This window comes from Pseudophryne corroboree (assembly GCF_028390025.1).
Source record: "Pseudophryne corroboree isolate aPseCor3 chromosome 3 unlocalized genomic scaffold, aPseCor3.hap2 SUPER_3_unloc_46, whole genome shotgun sequence".
Taxonomy (NCBI): Eukaryota; Metazoa; Chordata; class Amphibia; order Anura; family Myobatrachidae; genus Pseudophryne; species Pseudophryne corroboree.
The window spans coordinates 96,344-115,393 of NW_026967537.1; the positions used below are offsets into that span (position 1 = coordinate 96,344).

Below are 19,050 nucleotides of genomic sequence, written 5' to 3' on the forward strand. Positions count from 1 at the left end.
AAAGCTTTTATTATGAAATACAGGGGAGTATCCGCACCATATAGATGTAACATACAACAAACCACCGCAGATGGAACCCGGGTGACTCTAATGCACATGATAATGTACAGGGTATATATGGACAGGATCTTGTATCTGAAAACACTCAGCACTCCTGATCAAGATGAGTGTCTGCAACAAGTTAGGCAAACTAGAAGTGAAAACACGTTCCAATGGCCGCCATATTGTTGTGCAACAATACAGATTGTGCAAACTGGTATTAGACATTCACATTTACACAATGCACAAGATACAAAATAAACAACAGAAAAAAGACCTAAGCATTTGGGATGTATTATTTAGGAAGTAAATAGAGGTACATTAATGAAAAGCGTGAGTAACAGTCATCAGTCTGCTTGTGAAGGTCTCTAGAGTGGAGGCCTCTTGGACTGTGCAAGGCAGTGAGTTCCATGGTCAGGGCTGCAAAGCTAAACATTCAACCTATAAATGAATGACAGGAGATTCTTGGTACTGCTGGTAACAGTCCTTCATCTGTAGAAATAATCAAGCGGGGCAGTAAGGAGACAGAAGCTGCTTCTAGTACCTTGGACCATGTAATGTTGGGCTGCGAAGGTCAGTTAGCCAATTATGAAATAGATTTGTCATCTTACAGGCAGCCGGTGAAGGGAGTAGAGAATGGGTGTTATGCGGCAGGAACGGGCTGGTTAGGTAACAGCTTGGCTGCTGCATTCTGTACTAGCTGCAAGCTCTGTAATTCTTTTGCTGGTAGACCCAGGTAGATGGCATTGCAGTAGTCTATGAACTTCTGAGGGAATCAAGAGCTTGATTCTGGCTATGGTCCACAGATGGAAGAATGAGGATTTGTATGTGGCAGATACCTGATGTCTGTGTCAGCCACATACCAGGACAACACAAAGATTCAGCACATGTTCAGTATTTTCAATTCTGAACACCAAAGCATAAATCCAGATGGTTGGTAAAGCTGTAGTCTTGTCCTTTGTTGGGGAGCTTCTATTATGTTTCACAAAGACTGAGTCACAGCCAACTGGCATCATCCACCCCTGGCGCTCAGCTAGACAACCATTTAGGATTGGTATTTGGTTCTCAGTACATGGAGCAAAAAGCAGGTAATCAGCATAGCAGTGGTAGACCAGGCCATGACGTCTGATTATATCACCCAGTGGTAGCATGTATATTTTATAAAGCATAGGAGATAGGATTCACCCTTGAGGAACATTGGATGACAGTGATAATTATACTCCAGAAGATTTAAATGGTTCCGTACTTGGGTAATGTCTAATATGTTCAACAAGAGCGGATTTATTTCTCTCACGGCATGAAAATGGCTTCTCACCTGTGTGACTTCTCTGATGTGTGACAAGATCTGATTTCCGTACAAAACATTTCCCACACTCAGAACAGGAAAATGGCTTCTCACCTGTGTGACTTCTCTGATGTAAAACAAGATGTGATTTCTGTGCAAAACATTTCCCACACACAGAACAGGAAAATGGCTTCTCACCTGTGTGACTTCTCTGATGTAACACAAGATTTGATTTCCGTACAAAACATTTCCCACACTCAGAACAGGAAAATGGCTTCTCACCTGTGTGACTTCTCTGATGTATAACAAGAGCTGATTTCTGTGTGAAACATTTCCTACACTCAAAACAGGAATACGGCTTCTCATCTGTATGACTTCTCTGATGTATAACAAGAGCTGATTTCTGTGCAAAACATTTCCCACACTCAAAACAGAAATATGGCTTCTCAGCTGTGTGACTTCTCTGATGTAAAACAAGATGTGTTTTCCGTACAAAACATTTCCCACACTCAGAACAGGAATACGGCTTCTCACCTGTATGACTTCTCTGATGTATAACAAGAGCTGATTTCTGTGTGAAACATTTACTACACTCAAAACAGGAATATGGCTTCTCACCTGTGTGACTTCTCTGATGTGTGACAAGATGTGATTTCCATACAAAACATTTCCCACACTCAGAACAGGAAAATGGCTTCTCACCTGTGTGACTTCTCTGATGTATAACAAGAGCTGATTTCTGTGTGAAACATTTCCTACACTCAAAACAGGAATACGGCTTCTCATCTGTATGACTTCTCTGATGTATAACAAGAGTTGATTTCTGTGCAAAACATTTCCCACACTCAGAACAGGAATATGGCTTCTCACCTGTGTGACTTCTCTGATGTGGAACAAGATTTGATTTCAGTGCAAAACATTTCCCACACTCAGAACAGGAATATGGCTTCTCACCTGTGTGACTTCTCTGATGTATAACAAGAGTTGATTTCTGTGCAAAACATTTCCCACACTCAGAACAGGAATATGGCTTCTCACTTGTGTGACTTCTCTGATGTGGAACAAGATGTGATTTCCGTGGAAAACATTTCCCACACTCAGAACAGGAAAATGGCATCTCACCTGTGTGAGCATGCTGATGAATAACAAAATGTGATCTATGTGCAAAACATTTTCCACACTCAGAACAGGAATACGGCTTCTCCCCTGTGTGATTTCTCTGATGTGTAGCAAGAAATGATTTTGTTGCAAAACATTTCCTACACTCAGAACAGGAATATGGCTTCTCACCTGTGTGACTTCTCTGATGTGTAACAAGAGCCGATTTCTGTGCAAAACATTTCCTACACTCAGAACATGGAAATGGACTCTCACCTGCCTTAGCTGGCTGATTGGTAATACGCTTTGTGTTCTGTGTAAAACATTTGGCATCTATAGAACAGGGAAACACTGTATCTACTGTCAGAGCTGTAACAGATGCACCAATATCAGAGTGATCAGGAGAACATTCCCCAGGATCAGTGGGATCAGCTGATAGAGCTGGATATATAATTGGGATAATGGGGTTGGCTCCTGGAAAATCCTGTCTACTGTCGTTATCGGTTATTTCAGAATCCAGGGATAACATTAGATGTCCTTCTGAGATGTTCCTGCTTGTGTGTCCATCTGCTGGAAATAAATTACATTAATATATAAAATGAATAGACAAGACCCAGGGTGTTACAGGACACAATATATAATTCTATAAACTGACAATTTTTCCTGAAATCATTGCTTTTATGTTTATTAAAAAACAAAAAAAGCTAGGATGCTTAGACTGGAGCTTAATCAACACTGAACGCTCATGTGGGATTACTAGATGTGACATGGACGCTCATGTGGGAGTACCTTAGGAGACAAATGCAAAATCATGCACTTGGGTCTCAAAAATCCAAAGGCTAAATATAGTAGTAATGGCACTATACTGGAAACTACTGAGGAGGAAAGAGATCTAGGAGTCACTATTTCAGATGACTTATAGGCAGGTAAGCAATGTAACAAAGCAATGAGGAAGGCTAGTCAGATGCTTGGCTGCATTGGGAGAGGAATCAGCAGCAGAAAGAAAGAAGTAATAATACCACTGTATAGGTCATTGGTACGGCCTCATCTAGAATACAGTGTTCAATTCTGGAGGCCATATCTTCAAAAGGATATTAATACATTAGAAGCTGTACAAAAAAGGGCAACTAAAATGGTGCATGGCCTACATCACAAAACATACCCAGAAAGACTAGGAAATCTCAATATGTATAGTTTGGAGCAGAGAAGGGAAAGGGGGGACATGATAGAAACTTTCAAATATATCAAGGGTTTTAACAAAGTCCATTCTCCAAATGAAGAGAAGCAATAGAACACGGGGACATGCACTGAGACTAGAGTGGGGGGGGGTTCACATGTTACACAAGTGTACACCCGCACACACACAGACCCCCTTACACACGGGATCTATAGGGGACAGACCTATAGGGAAGCTGACATGTTACACAAGTGTACACCCGCACACACACAGACCCCCTTACACACGGGATCTATAGGGGACAGACCTATAGGGAAGCTGACATGTTACACAAGTGTACACCCGCACACACACAGACCCCCTTACACACGGGATCTATAGGGGACAGACCTATAGGGAAGCTGACATGTTACACAAGTGTACACCCGCACACACACAGACCCCCTTACACACAGGATCTATAGGGGACAGACCTTTAGGGAAGCTGACATGTTACACAAGTGTACACCCGCACACACACAGACCCCCTTACACACGGGATCTATAGGGGACAGACCTATAGGGAAGCTGACATGTTACACAAGTGTACACCCGCACACACACAGACCCCCTTACACACAGGATCTATAGGGGACAGACCTTTAGGGAAGCTGACATGTTACACAAGTGTACACCCGCACACACACAGACCCCCTTACACACAGGATCTATAGGGGACAGACCTTTAGGGAAGCCTGTAGAGGTACACTCCGCGTTCAGTATGAAAAAAAACACACTCTAATATGAAACTCTTATACAATGAATAATATAATAGGATTTTAATACCTACCGGTAAATCCTTTTCTCTTAGTCCGTAGATGATGCTGGGGTCACTCAAAGAACCATGGGGTATAGACGGGATCCACTGGAGACATGGGCACTTGAAGACTTTTAAGGGGTGTGAACTGGCTCCTCCCTCTATATCCCTCCTCCAGACTTCAGTTAGATTCTGTGCCCAGGCAGACTGGTCACACACTAGGGGAGCTCTACTGAGTTTCTCTGAAAAGACTTATGTTAGGTTTTTTATTTTCAGGGAGACTGCTGGCTACAGGCTCCCTGCATCGTGGGACTTAGGGGAGAGATTCAGGTCCCACTTCTGTGAGTTCCAGGGCCCTGTTTCTGGCCACCAGGTCACCTACCTGAGGGTGCTGATCGCCGGGTACGCACGGATGCTCACTCCCGCAGCCTGCCGTCACCCACTTCCAGAGCCAGAAGTCAGAAGACAGGTGAGTAGAAGAAAAGAAGACATCTTCTCCAGTGACGGCATTCTGAGGTACCGCGCAGCGACGGAAGCACTGTGCGCGCCATGCTCCACACTTACCACCACCGCAGGGTGCAGGGCGCTGGGGGGGGGGCCTGGGCAGCATTTACCTCATAAAGGCTGGCATAAAGGGGTACTTTGTGTACCCCCGTTGCCACGGTTCCACTGGGGGCAGGGAACCCCCAGAACCAGAGCCCTCGGCTGCTATGTTTTCCTCAAAGGTATCTGTGGCTTCAGCACAACTGGCAGCGTGTTCCGCCCCAGAACCGTTACCCTCATCAGCAGACATGTTATGTAACGTGCAGTATAAGGTAACACAGTACAATATGTCAGCAGCACAATACCTCACCCAAGCCCCTGCGCAGTGTAATCAGCCCCAGAACCGTTACCCTCATCAGCAGACATGTTATGTAACGTGCAGTATAAGGTAACACAGTACAATATGTCAGCAGCACAATACCTAACCCAAGCCCCTGCGCAGTGTAGTCAGCACCAACAGGGATTCAGGAGAGATACGGTGACTAGAATCACAGAGAAAAATACAACGAATGTATATATTGTGAATATCTTATATTACACTATGATAACCTGACGCACCAAGCCCCCACAGGTTACAGAATATAGGGACAGCAAGCTGAGTGAGAGACACAAAGGAGAAAACACACAGCAGTCTAATGCACACACAGATAGTCACAGTCTGTACAATGCAGAGGTTATTACTGACAATAATACTGCACTGGACTAGCTTATATAGCTATGTAATCAGGAGATATAACACTGCACAGTACTATACTGGATGTATATCACAGGATACTTGTACTAAATCACCCTGACTAAATGCACTCTTTCTTACTAACACTGACTAATTGACATGTAGAATAAGTAAGTGTCATGTAAAGTCACAGCGCTGACTATCAGGCGGCTTTACACAGGAGGATTGGGAGAGAAATGGCGCCCAAACACTGCCAGGGAGTGAGGGAGAGACAGAGATGCAGCTCCAGGGTAGGAACATTTACTGTAAATGGTGCCCTGGGGCTGGGGGAGGGGCTCCAGGTCTAAGCCTTATCCCCTCTGCTGGCAAAATCACTGGGTACTGCGGGTTGCTAATAAAATGGCTTTTAGAGAAAACCTGACCTGGGATCGCCTGTACTGCCACAGTGTCCACCACCGGCGTGCGCGGCCCTCCTCCCACGGACCGCGCCGGATTGCAATAAAGAACGGGTCCCGCGAATGGGACCCACTTACCACCTCCCGAAGCACGGTCACGCGATCCCGGAGAGCCCCAGCCGTGTGTGACTGACCAAGGAAGAAACCCGGAGCCTCCTGCTGTAGTCACCCAGCAACCAAGACACGGGAGAGTACAGCGCCGCTGGGGAGAGATGGAGCTGCAGCAGAGAATGTCTACTGACATCTAACACTGCTGCAGCCCTTGAAGTCTTCACTTTTCTTCTCAAAAAAATAAGAATTTACTTACCGATAATTCTATTTCTCGTAGTCCGTAGTGGATGCTGGGGACTCCGTAAGGACCATGGGGAATAGCGGCTCCGCAGGAGACTGGGCACAAAAGTAATGGGATGGTAACACACAGTGACATGATGTGAGGGGGAGAGCAGGAGTATAATAGGGGCTGATGGCTCCTGATATATGAGATACACCAGAGAGTGTGGGGAGGAGACTGGTCAGATCTCTGGGCTGGTAACACACAGTGACATGATGTGAGGGGGAGAGCAGGAGTATAATAGGGGCTGATGTCTCCTGATGTATGAGATACACCAGAGAGTGTGGGGAGGAGGCTGGTCAGATCTCTGGGCTGGTAACACAGTAACATGATGTGAGGGGAGAGCAGGGGTATAATGGGGGCTGATGGCTCCTGATGTATGAGATACACCAGAGAGTGTGGGGAGGAGACTGGTCAGATCTCTGGGCTGGTAACACACAGTGACATGATGTGAGGGGAGAGCAGGAGTATAATAGGGGCTGATGGCTCCTGATGTATGAGATACACCAGAGAGTGTGGGGAGGAGACTGGTCAGATCTCTGGGCTGGTAACACACAGTGACATGATGTGAGGGGAGAGCAGGAGTATAATAGGGGCTGATGGCTCCTGATGTATGAGATACACCAGAGAGTGTGGGGAGGAGATTGGTCAAATCTCTGGGCTGGTAACACACAGTGACATGATGTGAGAAGGAGAGCAGGAGTATAATACGGGCTGATGGCTCCTGATGTATGAGATACACCAGAGAGTGTGGGGAGGAGACTGGTCAGATCTCTGGGCTGGTAACACACAGTGACATGATGTGAGGGGGAGAGCAGGAGTATAATAGGGGCTGATGCCTCCTGATGTATGAGATACACCAGAGAGTGTGGGGAGGAGACTGGTCAGATCTCTGGGCTGGTAACACACAGTGACATGATGTGAGGGGAGAGCAGAAGTATAATAGGGGCTGATGGCTCCTGCTGTATGAGATACACCAGAGAGTGTGGGGAGGAGATTGGTCAGATCTCTGGGCTGGTAACACACAGTGACATGATGTGAGAAGGAGAGCAGGAGTATAATACGGGCTGATGGCTCCTGATGTATGAGATACACCAGAGAGTGTGGGGAGGAGACTGGTCAGATCTCTGGGCTGGTAACACACAGTGACATGATGTGAGGGGAGAGCAGAAGTATAATAGGGGCTGATGGCTCCTGATGTATGAGATACACCAGAGAGTGTGGGGAGGAGACTGGTCAGATCCCTGGGCTGGTAACACACAGTGACATGATGTGAGGGGGAGAGCAGGAGTATAATAGGGGCTGATGGCTCCTGATGTATGAGATACACCAGAGAGTGTCGGGAGGAGACTGGTCAGATCTCTGGGCTGGTAAAACACAGTGAGATGATGTGAGGGGGAGAGCAGGAGTATAATAGGGGCTGATGGCTGCTGATGTATGAGATACACCAGAGAGAGTGGGGAGGAGACTGGTCAGAACTCTGGGCTGGTAACACACAGTGACATGATGTGAGGGGGAGAGCAGGAGTATAATAGGTGCTGATGGCTCCTGATGTATGAGATACACTAGAGAGTGTGGGGAGGAGACTGGTCAGAACTCTGGGCTGGTAACACACAGTGACATGATGTGAGGGGGGGAGCAGAAATATAATAGGGGCTGATGGCTCCTGATGTATGAGATACACCAGAGAGTGTGGGGAAGAGACTGGTCAGATCTCTGGGCTGGTAACACACAGTGACATGATGTGAGGGGAGAGCAGAAGTATAATAGGGGCTGATGGCTCCTGATGTATGAGATACACCAGAGAGTGTGGGGAGGAGACTGGTCAGATCTCTGGGCTGGTAACACACAGTGACATGATGTGAGGGGGAGGCAGGAGCATAATAGGGGCTGATGGCTCCTGATGTATGATATACACCAGAGAGTGTGGGGAGGAGACTGGTCAGATCTCTGGGATGGTAACACACAGTGACATGATGTGAGGGGAGAGCAGGAGTATAATAGGGGCTAATGGCTCCTGATGTATGAGATACACCAGAGAGTGTGGGGAGGAGACTGGTCAGATCTCTGGGCTGGTAACACACAGTGACATGATGTGAGGGGGAGAGCAGGAGTATAATAGGGGCTGATGGCTCCTGATGTATGAGATACACCAGAGAGTGTGGGAGGAGACTGGTCAGATCTCTGGGCTGGTAACACACAGTGACATGATGTGAGGGGGAGAGCAGGAGTATAATAGGGGCTGATGGCTCCTGATGTATGAGATAAACCAGAGAGTGTGGGGAGGACACTGGTCAGATCTCTGGGCTGGTAACACACAGTGACATGATGTGAGGGGAGAGCAGGAGTATAATAGAGGCTGATGGCTCCTGATATATGAGATACACCAGAGAGTGTGGGGAGGAGACTGGTCAGATCTCTGGGCTGGTAACACACAGTGACATGATGTGAGGAGGAAAGCAGGAGTATAATAGGGGCTGATGGCTCCTGATGTATGAGATACACCAGAGAGTGTCGGGAGGAGACTGGTCAGATCTCTGGGCTGGTAAAACACAGTGACATGATGTGAGGGGGAGAGCAGGAGTATAATAGGGGCTGATGGCTGCTGATGTATGAGATACACCAGAGAGAGTGGGGAGGAGACTGGTCAGAACTCTGGGCTGGTAACACACAGTGACATGATGTGAGGGGGAGAGCAGGAGTATAATAGGTGCTGATGGCTCCTGATGTATGAGATACACTAGAGAGTGTGGGGAGGAGACTGGTCAGAACTCTGGGCTGGTAACACACAGTGACATGATGTGAGGGGGAGAGCAGAAATATAATAGGGGCTGATGGCTCCTGATGTATGAGATACACCAGAGAGTGTGGGGAAGAGACTGGTCAGATCTCTGGGCTGGTAACACACAGTGACATGATGTGAGGGGAGAGCAGAAGTATAATAGGGGCTGATGGCTCCTGATGTATGAGATACACCAGAGAGTGTGGGTAGGAGACTGGTCAGATCTCTGGGCTGGTAACACACAGTGACATGATGTGAGGGGGAGGCAGGAGTATAATAGGGGCTGATGGCTCCTGATGTATGAGATACACCAGAGAGTGTGGGGAGGAGACTGGTCAGATCTCTATTCTGGTAACACACAGTGACATGATGTGAGGGGAGAGCAGGAGTATAATAGGGGCTGATGGCTCCTGATGTATGAGATACACCAGAGAGTGTGGGGAGGAGACTGGTCAGATCTCTGGGCTGGTAACACACAGTGACATGATGTGAGGGGAGAGCAGGAGTATAATAGGGGCTGATGGCTCCTGATGTATGAGATACACCAGAGAGTGTGGGGAGGAGATTGGTCAGATCTCTGGGCTGGTAACACACAGTGACATGATGTGAGAAGGAGAGCAGGAGTATAATACGGGCTGATGGCTCCTGATGTATGAGATACACCAGAGAGTGTGGGGAGGAGACTGGTCAGATCTATGGGCTGGTAACACACAGTGACATGATGTGAGGGGGAGAGCAGGAGTATAATAGGGGCTGATGCCTCCTGATGTATGAGATACACCAGAGAGTGTGGGGAGGAGACTGGTCAGATCTCTGGGCTGGTAACACACAGTGACATGATGTGAGGGGAGAGCAGAAGTATAATAGGGGCTGATGGCTCCTGATGTATGAGATACACCAGAGAGTGTGGGGAGGAGATTGGTCAGATCTCTGGGCTGGTAACACACAGTGACATGATGTGAGAAGGAGAGCAGGAGTATAATACGGGCTGATGGCTCCTGATGTATGAGATACACCAGAGAGTGTGGGGAGGAGACTGGTCAGATCTCTGGGCTGGTAACACACAGTGACATGATGTGAGGGGAGAGCAGAAGTATAATAGGGGCTGATGGCTCCTGATGTATGAGATACACCAGAGAGTGTGGGGAGGAGACTGGTCAGATCTCTGGGCTGGTAACACACAGTGACATGATGTGAGGGGAGAGCAGAAGTATAATAGGGGCTGATGGCTCCTGATGTATGAGATACACCAGAGAGTGTGGGAGGAGACTGGTCAGATCTCTGGGCTGGTAACACACAGTGACATGATGTGAGGGGGAGAGCAGGAGTATAATAGGGGCTGATGGCTCCTGATGTATGAGATACACCAGAGAGTGTGGGGAGGACACTGGTCAGATCCCTGGGCTGGTAACACACAGTGACATGATGTGAGGGGGAGAGCAGGAGTATAATAGGGGCTGATGGCTCCTGATGTATGAGATACACCAGAGAGTGTCGGGAGGAGACTGGTCAGATCTCTGGGCTGGTAAAACACAGTGAGATGATGTGAGGGGGAGAGCAGGAGTATAATAGGGGCTGATGGCTGCTGATGTATGAGATACACCAGAGAGAGTGGGGAGGAGACTGGTCAGAACTCTGGGCTGGTAACACACAGTGACATGATGTGAGGGGGAGAGCAGGAGTATAATAGGTGCTGATGGCTCCTGATGTATGAGATACACTAGAGAGTGTGGGGAGGAGACTGGTCAGAACTCTGGGCTGGTAACACACAGTGACATGATGTGAGGGGGGGAGCAGAAATATAATAGGGGCTGATGGCTCCTGATGTATGAGATACACCAGAGAGTGTGGGGAAGAGACTGGTCAGATCTCTGGGCTGGTAACACACAGTGACATGATGTGAGGGGAGAGCAGAAGTATAATAGGGGCTGATGGCTCCTGATGTATGAGATACACCAGAGAGTGTGGGGAGGAGACTGGTCAGATCTCTGGGCTGGTAACACACAGTGACATGATGTGAGGGGGAGGCAGGAGCATAATAGGGGCTGATGGCTCCTGATGTATGATATACACCAGAGAGTGTGGGGAGGAGACTGGTCAGATCTCTGGGATGGTAACACACAGTGACATGATGTGAGGGGAGAGCAGGAGTATAATAGGGGCTAATGGCTCCTGATGTATGAGATACACCAGAGAGTGTGGGGAGGAGACTGGTCAGATCTCTGGGCTGGTAACACACAGTGACATGATGTGAGGGGGAGAGCAGGAGTATAATAGGGGCTGATGGCTCCTGATGTATGAGATACACCAGAGAGTGTGGGAGGAGACTGGTCAGATCTCTGGGCTGGTAACACACAGTGACATGATGTGAGGGGGAGAGCAGGAGTATAATAGGGGCTGATGGCTCCTGATGTATGAGATAAACCAGAGAGTGTGGGGAGGACACTGGTCAGATCTCTGGGCTGGTAACACACAGTGACATGATGTGAGGGGGAGAGCAGGAGTATAATAGGGGCTGATGGCTCCTGATGTATGAGATACACCAGAGAGTGTCGGGAGGAGACTGGTCAGATCTCTGGGCTGGTAACACACAGTGACATGATGTGAGGGGGAGAGCAGGAGTATAATAGGGGCTGATGGCTCCTGATGTATGAGATACACCAGAGAGTGTGGGGAGGAGACTGGTCAGATCTCTGGGCTGGTAAAACACAGTGACATGATGTGAGGGGGAGAGCAGGAGTATAATAGGGGCTGATGGCTGCTGATGTATGAGATACACCAGAGAGAGTGGGGAGGAGACTGGTCAGAACTCTGGGCTGGTAACACACAGTGACATGATGTGAGGGGGAGAGCAGGAGTATAATAGGTGCTGATGGCTCCTGATGTATGAGATACACTAGAGAGTGTGGGGAGGAGACTGGTCAGAACTCTGGGCTGGTAACACACAGTGACATGATGTGAGGGGGAAAGCAGAAATATAATAGGGGCTGATGGCTCCTGATGTATGAGATACACCAGAGAGTGTGGGGAAGAGACTGGTCAGATCTCTGGGCTGGTAACACACAGTGACATGATGTGAGGGGAGAGCAGAAGTATAATAGGGGCTGATGGCTCCTGATGTATGAGATACACCAGAGAGTGTGGGGAGGAGACTGGTCAGATCTCTGGGCTGGTAACACACAGTGACATGATGTGAGGGGGAGGCAGGAGTATAATAGGGGCTGATGGCTCCTGATGTATGATATACACCAGAGAGTGTGGGGAGGAGACTGGTCAGATCTCTGGGATGGTAACACACAGTGACATGATGTGAGGGGAGAGCAGGAGTATAATAGGGGCTAATGGCTCCTGATGTATGAGATACACCAGAGAGTGTGGGGAGGAGACTGGTCAGATCTCTGGGCTGGTAACACACAGTGACATGATGTGAGGGGGAGAGCAGGAGTATAATAGGGGCTGATGGCTCCTGATGTATGAGATACACTAGAGAGTGTGGGGAGGAGTCTGGTCAGAACTCTGGGCTGGTAACACACAGTGACATGATGTGAGGGGAGAGCAGAAGTATAATAGGGGCTGATGGCTCCTGATGTATGAGATACACCAGAGAGTGTGGGGAGGAGACTGGTCAGATCTCTGGGCTGGTAACACACAGTGACATGATGTGAGGGGGAGGCAGGAGTATAATAGGGGCTGATGGCTCCTGATGTATGATATACACCAGAGAGTGTGGGGAGGAGACTGGTCAGATCTCTGGGCTGGTAACACACAGTGACATGATGTGAGGAGAGAGCAGAAGTATAATAGGGGCTGATGGCTCCTGATGTATGAGATACACCAGAGAGTGTGGGGAGGAGACTGGTCAGATCTCTGGGCTGGTAACACACAGTGACATGATGTGAGGGGGAGAGCAGGAGTATAATAGGGGCTGATGTCTCCTGATGTATGAGATACACCAGAGAGTGTGGGGAGGAGACTGGTCAGATCTCTGGGCTGGTAACACACAGTGACATGATGTGAGGGTGAGAGCAGGAGTATAATAGGGGCTGATGTCTCCTGATGTATGAGATACACCAGAGAGTGTGGGGAGGAGACTGGTCAGATCTCTGGGCTGGTAACACACAGTGACATGATGTGAGGGGGAGAGCAGGAGTATAATAGGGGCTGATGGCTCCTGATGTATGAGATACACCAGAGTGTGTGGGGAGGAGACTGGTCAGATCTCTGGGCTGGTAACACACAGTGACATGATGTGAGTAGGAGAGCAGGAGTATAATAGGGGCTGATGGCTCCTGAATCCACACTGGGCAAATAAAGTTCCCTAATTTGTACTGACAGAGGAGGGTGTAGGATAAGAGTGTAATAGGGGCTGATGGCTCCTGATATATGAGATACACCAGAGAGTGTGGGGAGGAGACTGGTCAGATCTCTGGGCTGGTAACACACAGTGACATGATGTGAGGGGAAAGCAGGAGTATAATAGGGGCTGATGTCTCCTGATGTATGAGATACACCAGAGAGTGGGGAGGAGACTGGTCAGAACTCTGGGCTGGTAACACACAGTGACATGATGTGAGGGGGAGAGCAGGAGTATAATAGGTGCTGATGGCTCCTGATGTATGAGATACACTAGAGAGTGTGGGGAGGAGACTGGTCAGAACTCTGGGCTGGTAACACATAGTGACATGATGTGAGGGGGGGAGCAGAAATATAATAGGGGCTGATGGTTCCTGATGTATGAGATACACCAGAGAGTGTGGGGAAGAGACTGATCAGATCTCTGGGATGGTGACATACAGTGACATGATGTGAGGGGGAGAGCAGGAGTATAATAGGGGCTAATGGCTCCTGATGTATGAGATACACCAGAGAGTGTGGGGAGGAGACTGGTCAGATCTCTGGGCTGGTAACACACAGTGACATGATGTGAGGGGAGAGCAGAAGTATAATAGGGGCTGATGGCTCCTGATATATGAGATACACCAGAGAGTGTGGGGAGGAGACTGGTCAGATCTCTGGGATGGTGACATACAGTGACATGATGTGAGGGGGAGAGCAGGAGTACAATAGGGGCTAATGGCTCCTGATGTATGATATACACCAGAGAGTGTGGGGAGGAGACTGGTCAGATCTCTGGGCTGGTAACACACGGTGACATGATGTGAGGGGGAGAGCAGGAGTATAATAGGTGCTGATGGCTCCTGATGTATGAGATACACTAGAGAGTGTGGGGAGGAGTCTGGTCAGAACTCTGGGCTGGTAACACATAGTGACATGATGTGAGGGGGGGAGCAGGAATATAATAGGGGCTGATGGCTCCTGATGTATGAGATACACCAGAGAGTGTGGGGAAGAGACTGGTCAGATCTCTGGGCTGGTAACACACAGTGACATGATGTGAGGGGAGAGCAGAAGTATAATAGGGGCTGATGGCTCCTGATATATGAGATACACCAGAGAGTGTGGGGAGGAGACTGGTCAGATCTCTGGGCTGGTAACACACAGTGACATGATGTGAGGGGAAAGCAGGAGTATAATAGGGGCTGATGTCTCCTGATGTATGAGATACACCAGAGCGAGTGGGGAGGAGACTGGTCAGAACTCTGGGCTGGTAACACACAGTGACATGATGTGAGGGGAGAGCAGGAGTATAATAGGGGCTGATGTCTCCTGATGTATGAGATACACCAGAGAGTGTGGGAGGAGACTGGTCAGATCTCTGGGCTGGTAACACACAGTGACATGATGTGAGGGGGAGAGCAGGAGTATAATAGGGGCTGATGTCTCCTGATGTATGAGATACACCAGAGAGTGTGGGGAGGAGACTGGTCAGATCTCTGGGCTGGAAACACACAGTGACATGATGTGAGGGTGAGAGCAGGAGTATAATAGGGGCTGATGTCTCCTGATGTATGAGATACACCAGAGAGTGTGGGGAGGAGACTGGTCAGATCTCTGGGCTGGTAACACACAGTGACATGATGTGAGGGGGAGAGCAGGAGTATAATAGGGGCTGATGGCTCCTGATGTATGAGATACACCAGAGTGTGTGGGGAGGAGACTGGTCAGATCTCTGGGCTGGTAACACACAGTGACATGATGTAAGTAGGAGAGCAGGAGTATAATAGGGGCTGATGGCTCCTGAATCCACACTGGGCAAATAAAGTTCCCTAATTTGTACTGACAGAGGAGGGTGTAGGATAAGAGTGTAATAGGGGCTGATGGCTCCTGATATATGAGATACACCAGAGAGTGTGGGGAGGAGACTGGTCAGATCTCTGGGCTGGTAACACACAGTGACATGATGTGAGGGGAAAGCAGGAGTATAATAGGGGCTGATGTCTCCTGATGTATGAGATACACCAGAGAGTGGGGAGGAGACTGGTCAGAACTCTGGGCTGGTAACACACAGTGACATGATGTGAGGGGGAGAGCAGGAGTATAATAGGTGCTGATGGCTCCTGATGTATGAGATACACTAGAGAGTGTGGGGAGGAGACTGGTCAGAACTCTGGGCTGGTAACACATAGTGACATGATGTGAGGGGGGGAGCAGAAATATAATAGGGGCTGATGGTTCCTGATGTATGAGATACACCAGAGAGTGTGGGGAAGAGACTGGTCAGATCTCTGGGATGGTGACATACAGTGACATGATGTGAGGGGGAGAGCAGGAGTATAATAGGGGCTAATGGCTCCTGATGTATGAGATACACCAGAGAGTGTGGGGAGGAGACTGGTCAGATCTCTGGGCTGGTAACACAGGGTGACATGATGTGAGGGGGAGAGCAGGAGTATAATAGGGGCTGATGGCTCCTGATGTATGAGATACACCAGAGAGTGTGGGGAGGAGACTGGTCAGAACGCTGGGCTGGTAACACATAGTGACATGATGTGAGGGGGGGAGCAGTAATATAATAGGGGCTGATGGCTCCTGATGTATGAGATACACCAGAGAGTGTGGGGAAGAGACTGGTCAGATCTCTGGGCTGGTAACACACAGTGACATGATGTGAGGGAGGAGCAGGAGTATAATAGGTGCTGATGGTTCCTGATGTATGAGATACACCAGAGAGTGTGGGGAGGAGACTGGTCAGAACGCTGGGCTGGTAACACATAGTGACATGATGTGAGGGGGGGAGCAGTAATATAATAGGGGCTGATGGCTCCTGATGTATGAGATACACCAGAGAGTGTGGGGAAGAGACTGGTCAGATCTCTGGGCTGGTAACACACAGTGACATAATGTGAGGGGAGAGCAGAAGTATAATAGGGGCTGATGGCTCCTGATGTATGAGATACACCAGAGAGTGTGGGGAGGAGACTGGTCAGATCTCTGGGCTGGTAACACACAGTGACATGATGTGAGGGGGAGGCAGGAGTATAATAGGGGCTGATGGCTCCTGATGTATGATATACACCAGAGAGTGTGGGGAGGAGACTGGTCAGATCTCTGGGCTGGTAACACACAGTGACATGATGTGAGGGGAGAGCAGGAGTATAATAAGGGCTGATGGCTCCTGATATATGAGATACACCAGAGAGAGTGGGGAGAAGACTGGTCAGATCTCTGGGCTGGTAACACACAGTGACATGATGTGAGGGGGAGAGCAGGAGTATAATAGGGGCTGATGGCTGCTGGTGTATGAGATACACCAGAGAGAGTGGGGAGGAGACTGGTCAGAACTCTGGGCTGGTAACACATAGTGACATGATGTGAGGGGGGAGCAGAAATATAATAGGGGCTGATGGTTCCTGATGTATGAGATACACCAGAGAGTGTGGGGAGGAGACTGGTCAGATCTCTGGGCTGGTAACGCACGGTGACATGATGTGAGGGGGAGAGCAGGAGTATAATAGGGGCTGATGGCTCCTGATGTATGAGATACACCAGAGAGTGTGGGGAGGAGACTGGTCAGATCTCTGGGCTGGTAACACACAGTGACATGATGTGAGGGGGAGAGCAGGAGTATAATAGGGGCTGATGGCTCCTGATGTATGAGATACACCAGAGAGTGTGGGAGGAGACTGGTCAGATCTCTGGGCTGGTAACACACAGTGACATGATGTGAGGGGGAGAGCAGGAGTATAATAGGGGCTGATGGCTCCTGATGTATGAGATACACCAGAGAGTGTGGGGAGGAGACTGGTCAGATCTCTGGGCTGGTAACACACAGTGACATGATGTGAGGGGGAGGCAGGAGTATAATAGGGGCTGATGGCTCCTGATGTATGATATACACCAGAGAGTGTGGGGAGGAGACTGGTCAGATCTCTGGGATGGTAACACACAGTGACATGATGTGAGGGGAGAGCAGGAGTATAATAGGGGCTAATGGCTCCTGATATATGAGATACACCAGAGAGAGTGGGGAGAAGACTGGTCAGATCTCTGGGCTGGTAACACACAGTGACATGATGTGAGGGGGAGAGCAGGAGTATAATAGGGGCTGATGGCTGCTGATGTATGAGATACACCAGAGAGAGTGGGGAGGAGACTGGTCAGAACTCTGGGCTGGTAACACACAGTGACATGATGTGAGGGGGAGGCAGGAGTATAATAGGGGCTGATGGCTCCTGATGTATGAGATACACCAGAGAGTGTGGGGAGGAGACTGGTCAGATCTCTGGGATGGTGACATACAGTGACATGATGTGAGGGGGAGAGCAGGAGTATAATAGGGGCTAATGGCTCCTGATGTATGAGATACACCAGAGAGTGTGGGGAGGAGACTGGTCAGATCTCTGGGCTGGTAACACACGGTGACATGATGTGAGGGGGAGAGCAGGAGTATAATAGGTGCTGATGGCTCCTGATGTATGAGATACACTAGAGAGTGCGGGGAGGAGTCTGGTCAGAACTCTGGGCTGGTAACACATAGTGACATGATGTGAGGGGGGGAGCAGGAATATAATAGGGGCTGATGGCTCCTGATGTATGAGATACACCAGAGAGTGTGGGGAAGAGACTGGTCAGATCTCTGGGCTGGTAACACACAGTGACATGATGTGAGGGGAGAGCAGAAGTATAATAGGGGCTGATGGCTCCTGATATATGAGATACACCAGAGAGTGTGGGGAGGAGACTGGTCAGATCTCTGGGCTGGTAACACACAGTGACATGATGTGAGGGGAAAGCAGGAGTATAATAGGGGCTGATGTCTCCTGATGTATGAGATACACCAGAGCGAGTGGGGAGGAGACTGGTCAGAACTCTGGGCTGGTAACACACAGTGACATGATGTGAGGGGAGAGCAGGAGTATAATAGGGGCTGATGTCTCCTGATGTATGAGATACACCAGAGAGTGTGGGAGGAGACTGGTCAGATCTCTGGGCTGGTAACACACAGTGACATGATGTGAGGGGGAGAGCAGGAGTATAATAGGGGCTGATGTCTCCTGATGTATGAGATACACCAGAGAGTGTGGGGAGGAGACTGGTCAGATCTCTGGGCTGGTAACACACAGTGACATGATGTGAGGGTGAGAGCAGGAGTATAATAGGGGCTGATGTCTCCTGATGTATGAGATACACAAGAGAGTGTGGGGAGGAGACTGGTCAGATCTCTGGGCTGGTAACACACAGTGACATGATGTGAGGGGGAGAGCAGGAGTATAATAGGGGCTGATGGCTCCTGATGTATGAGATACACCAGAGTGTGTGGGGAGGAGACTGGTCAGATCTCTGGGCTGGTAACACACAGTGACATGATGTGAGTAGGAGAGCAGGAGTATAATAGGGGCTGATGGCTCCTGAATCCACACTGGGCAAATAAAGTTCCCTAATTTGTACTGACAGAGGAGGGTGTAGGATAAGAGTGTAATAGGGGCTGATGGCTCCTGATATATGAGATACACCAGAGAGTGTGGGGAGG

At 49.1% G+C, this 19,050-nt stretch overlaps 1 protein-coding gene across 6 annotated transcripts in view; it reads right to left on the reverse strand.

Annotated features, from left to right (window-relative positions):
* Window positions 1-558: 558 nt before the first annotated feature.
* LOC134984275 (zinc finger protein 260-like) overlaps window positions 559-19,050 on the reverse strand; it is a 150,943-nt gene continuing 132,451 nt past the window's right edge. For 5 of the 6 annotated variants that reach the window (XM_063949901.1, XM_063949902.1, XM_063949900.1 and 2 more), the window contains one exon: window positions 559-2,992. In XM_063949901.1, the coding sequence (XP_063805971.1) occupies window positions 1,254-2,992 (1,739 nt within the window). In that variant the 3' untranslated portion in view covers window positions 559-1,253. The remainder of the gene's footprint in view (window positions 2,993-19,050) is intronic. The other variant, XM_063949898.1, reaches the window with a different exon arrangement.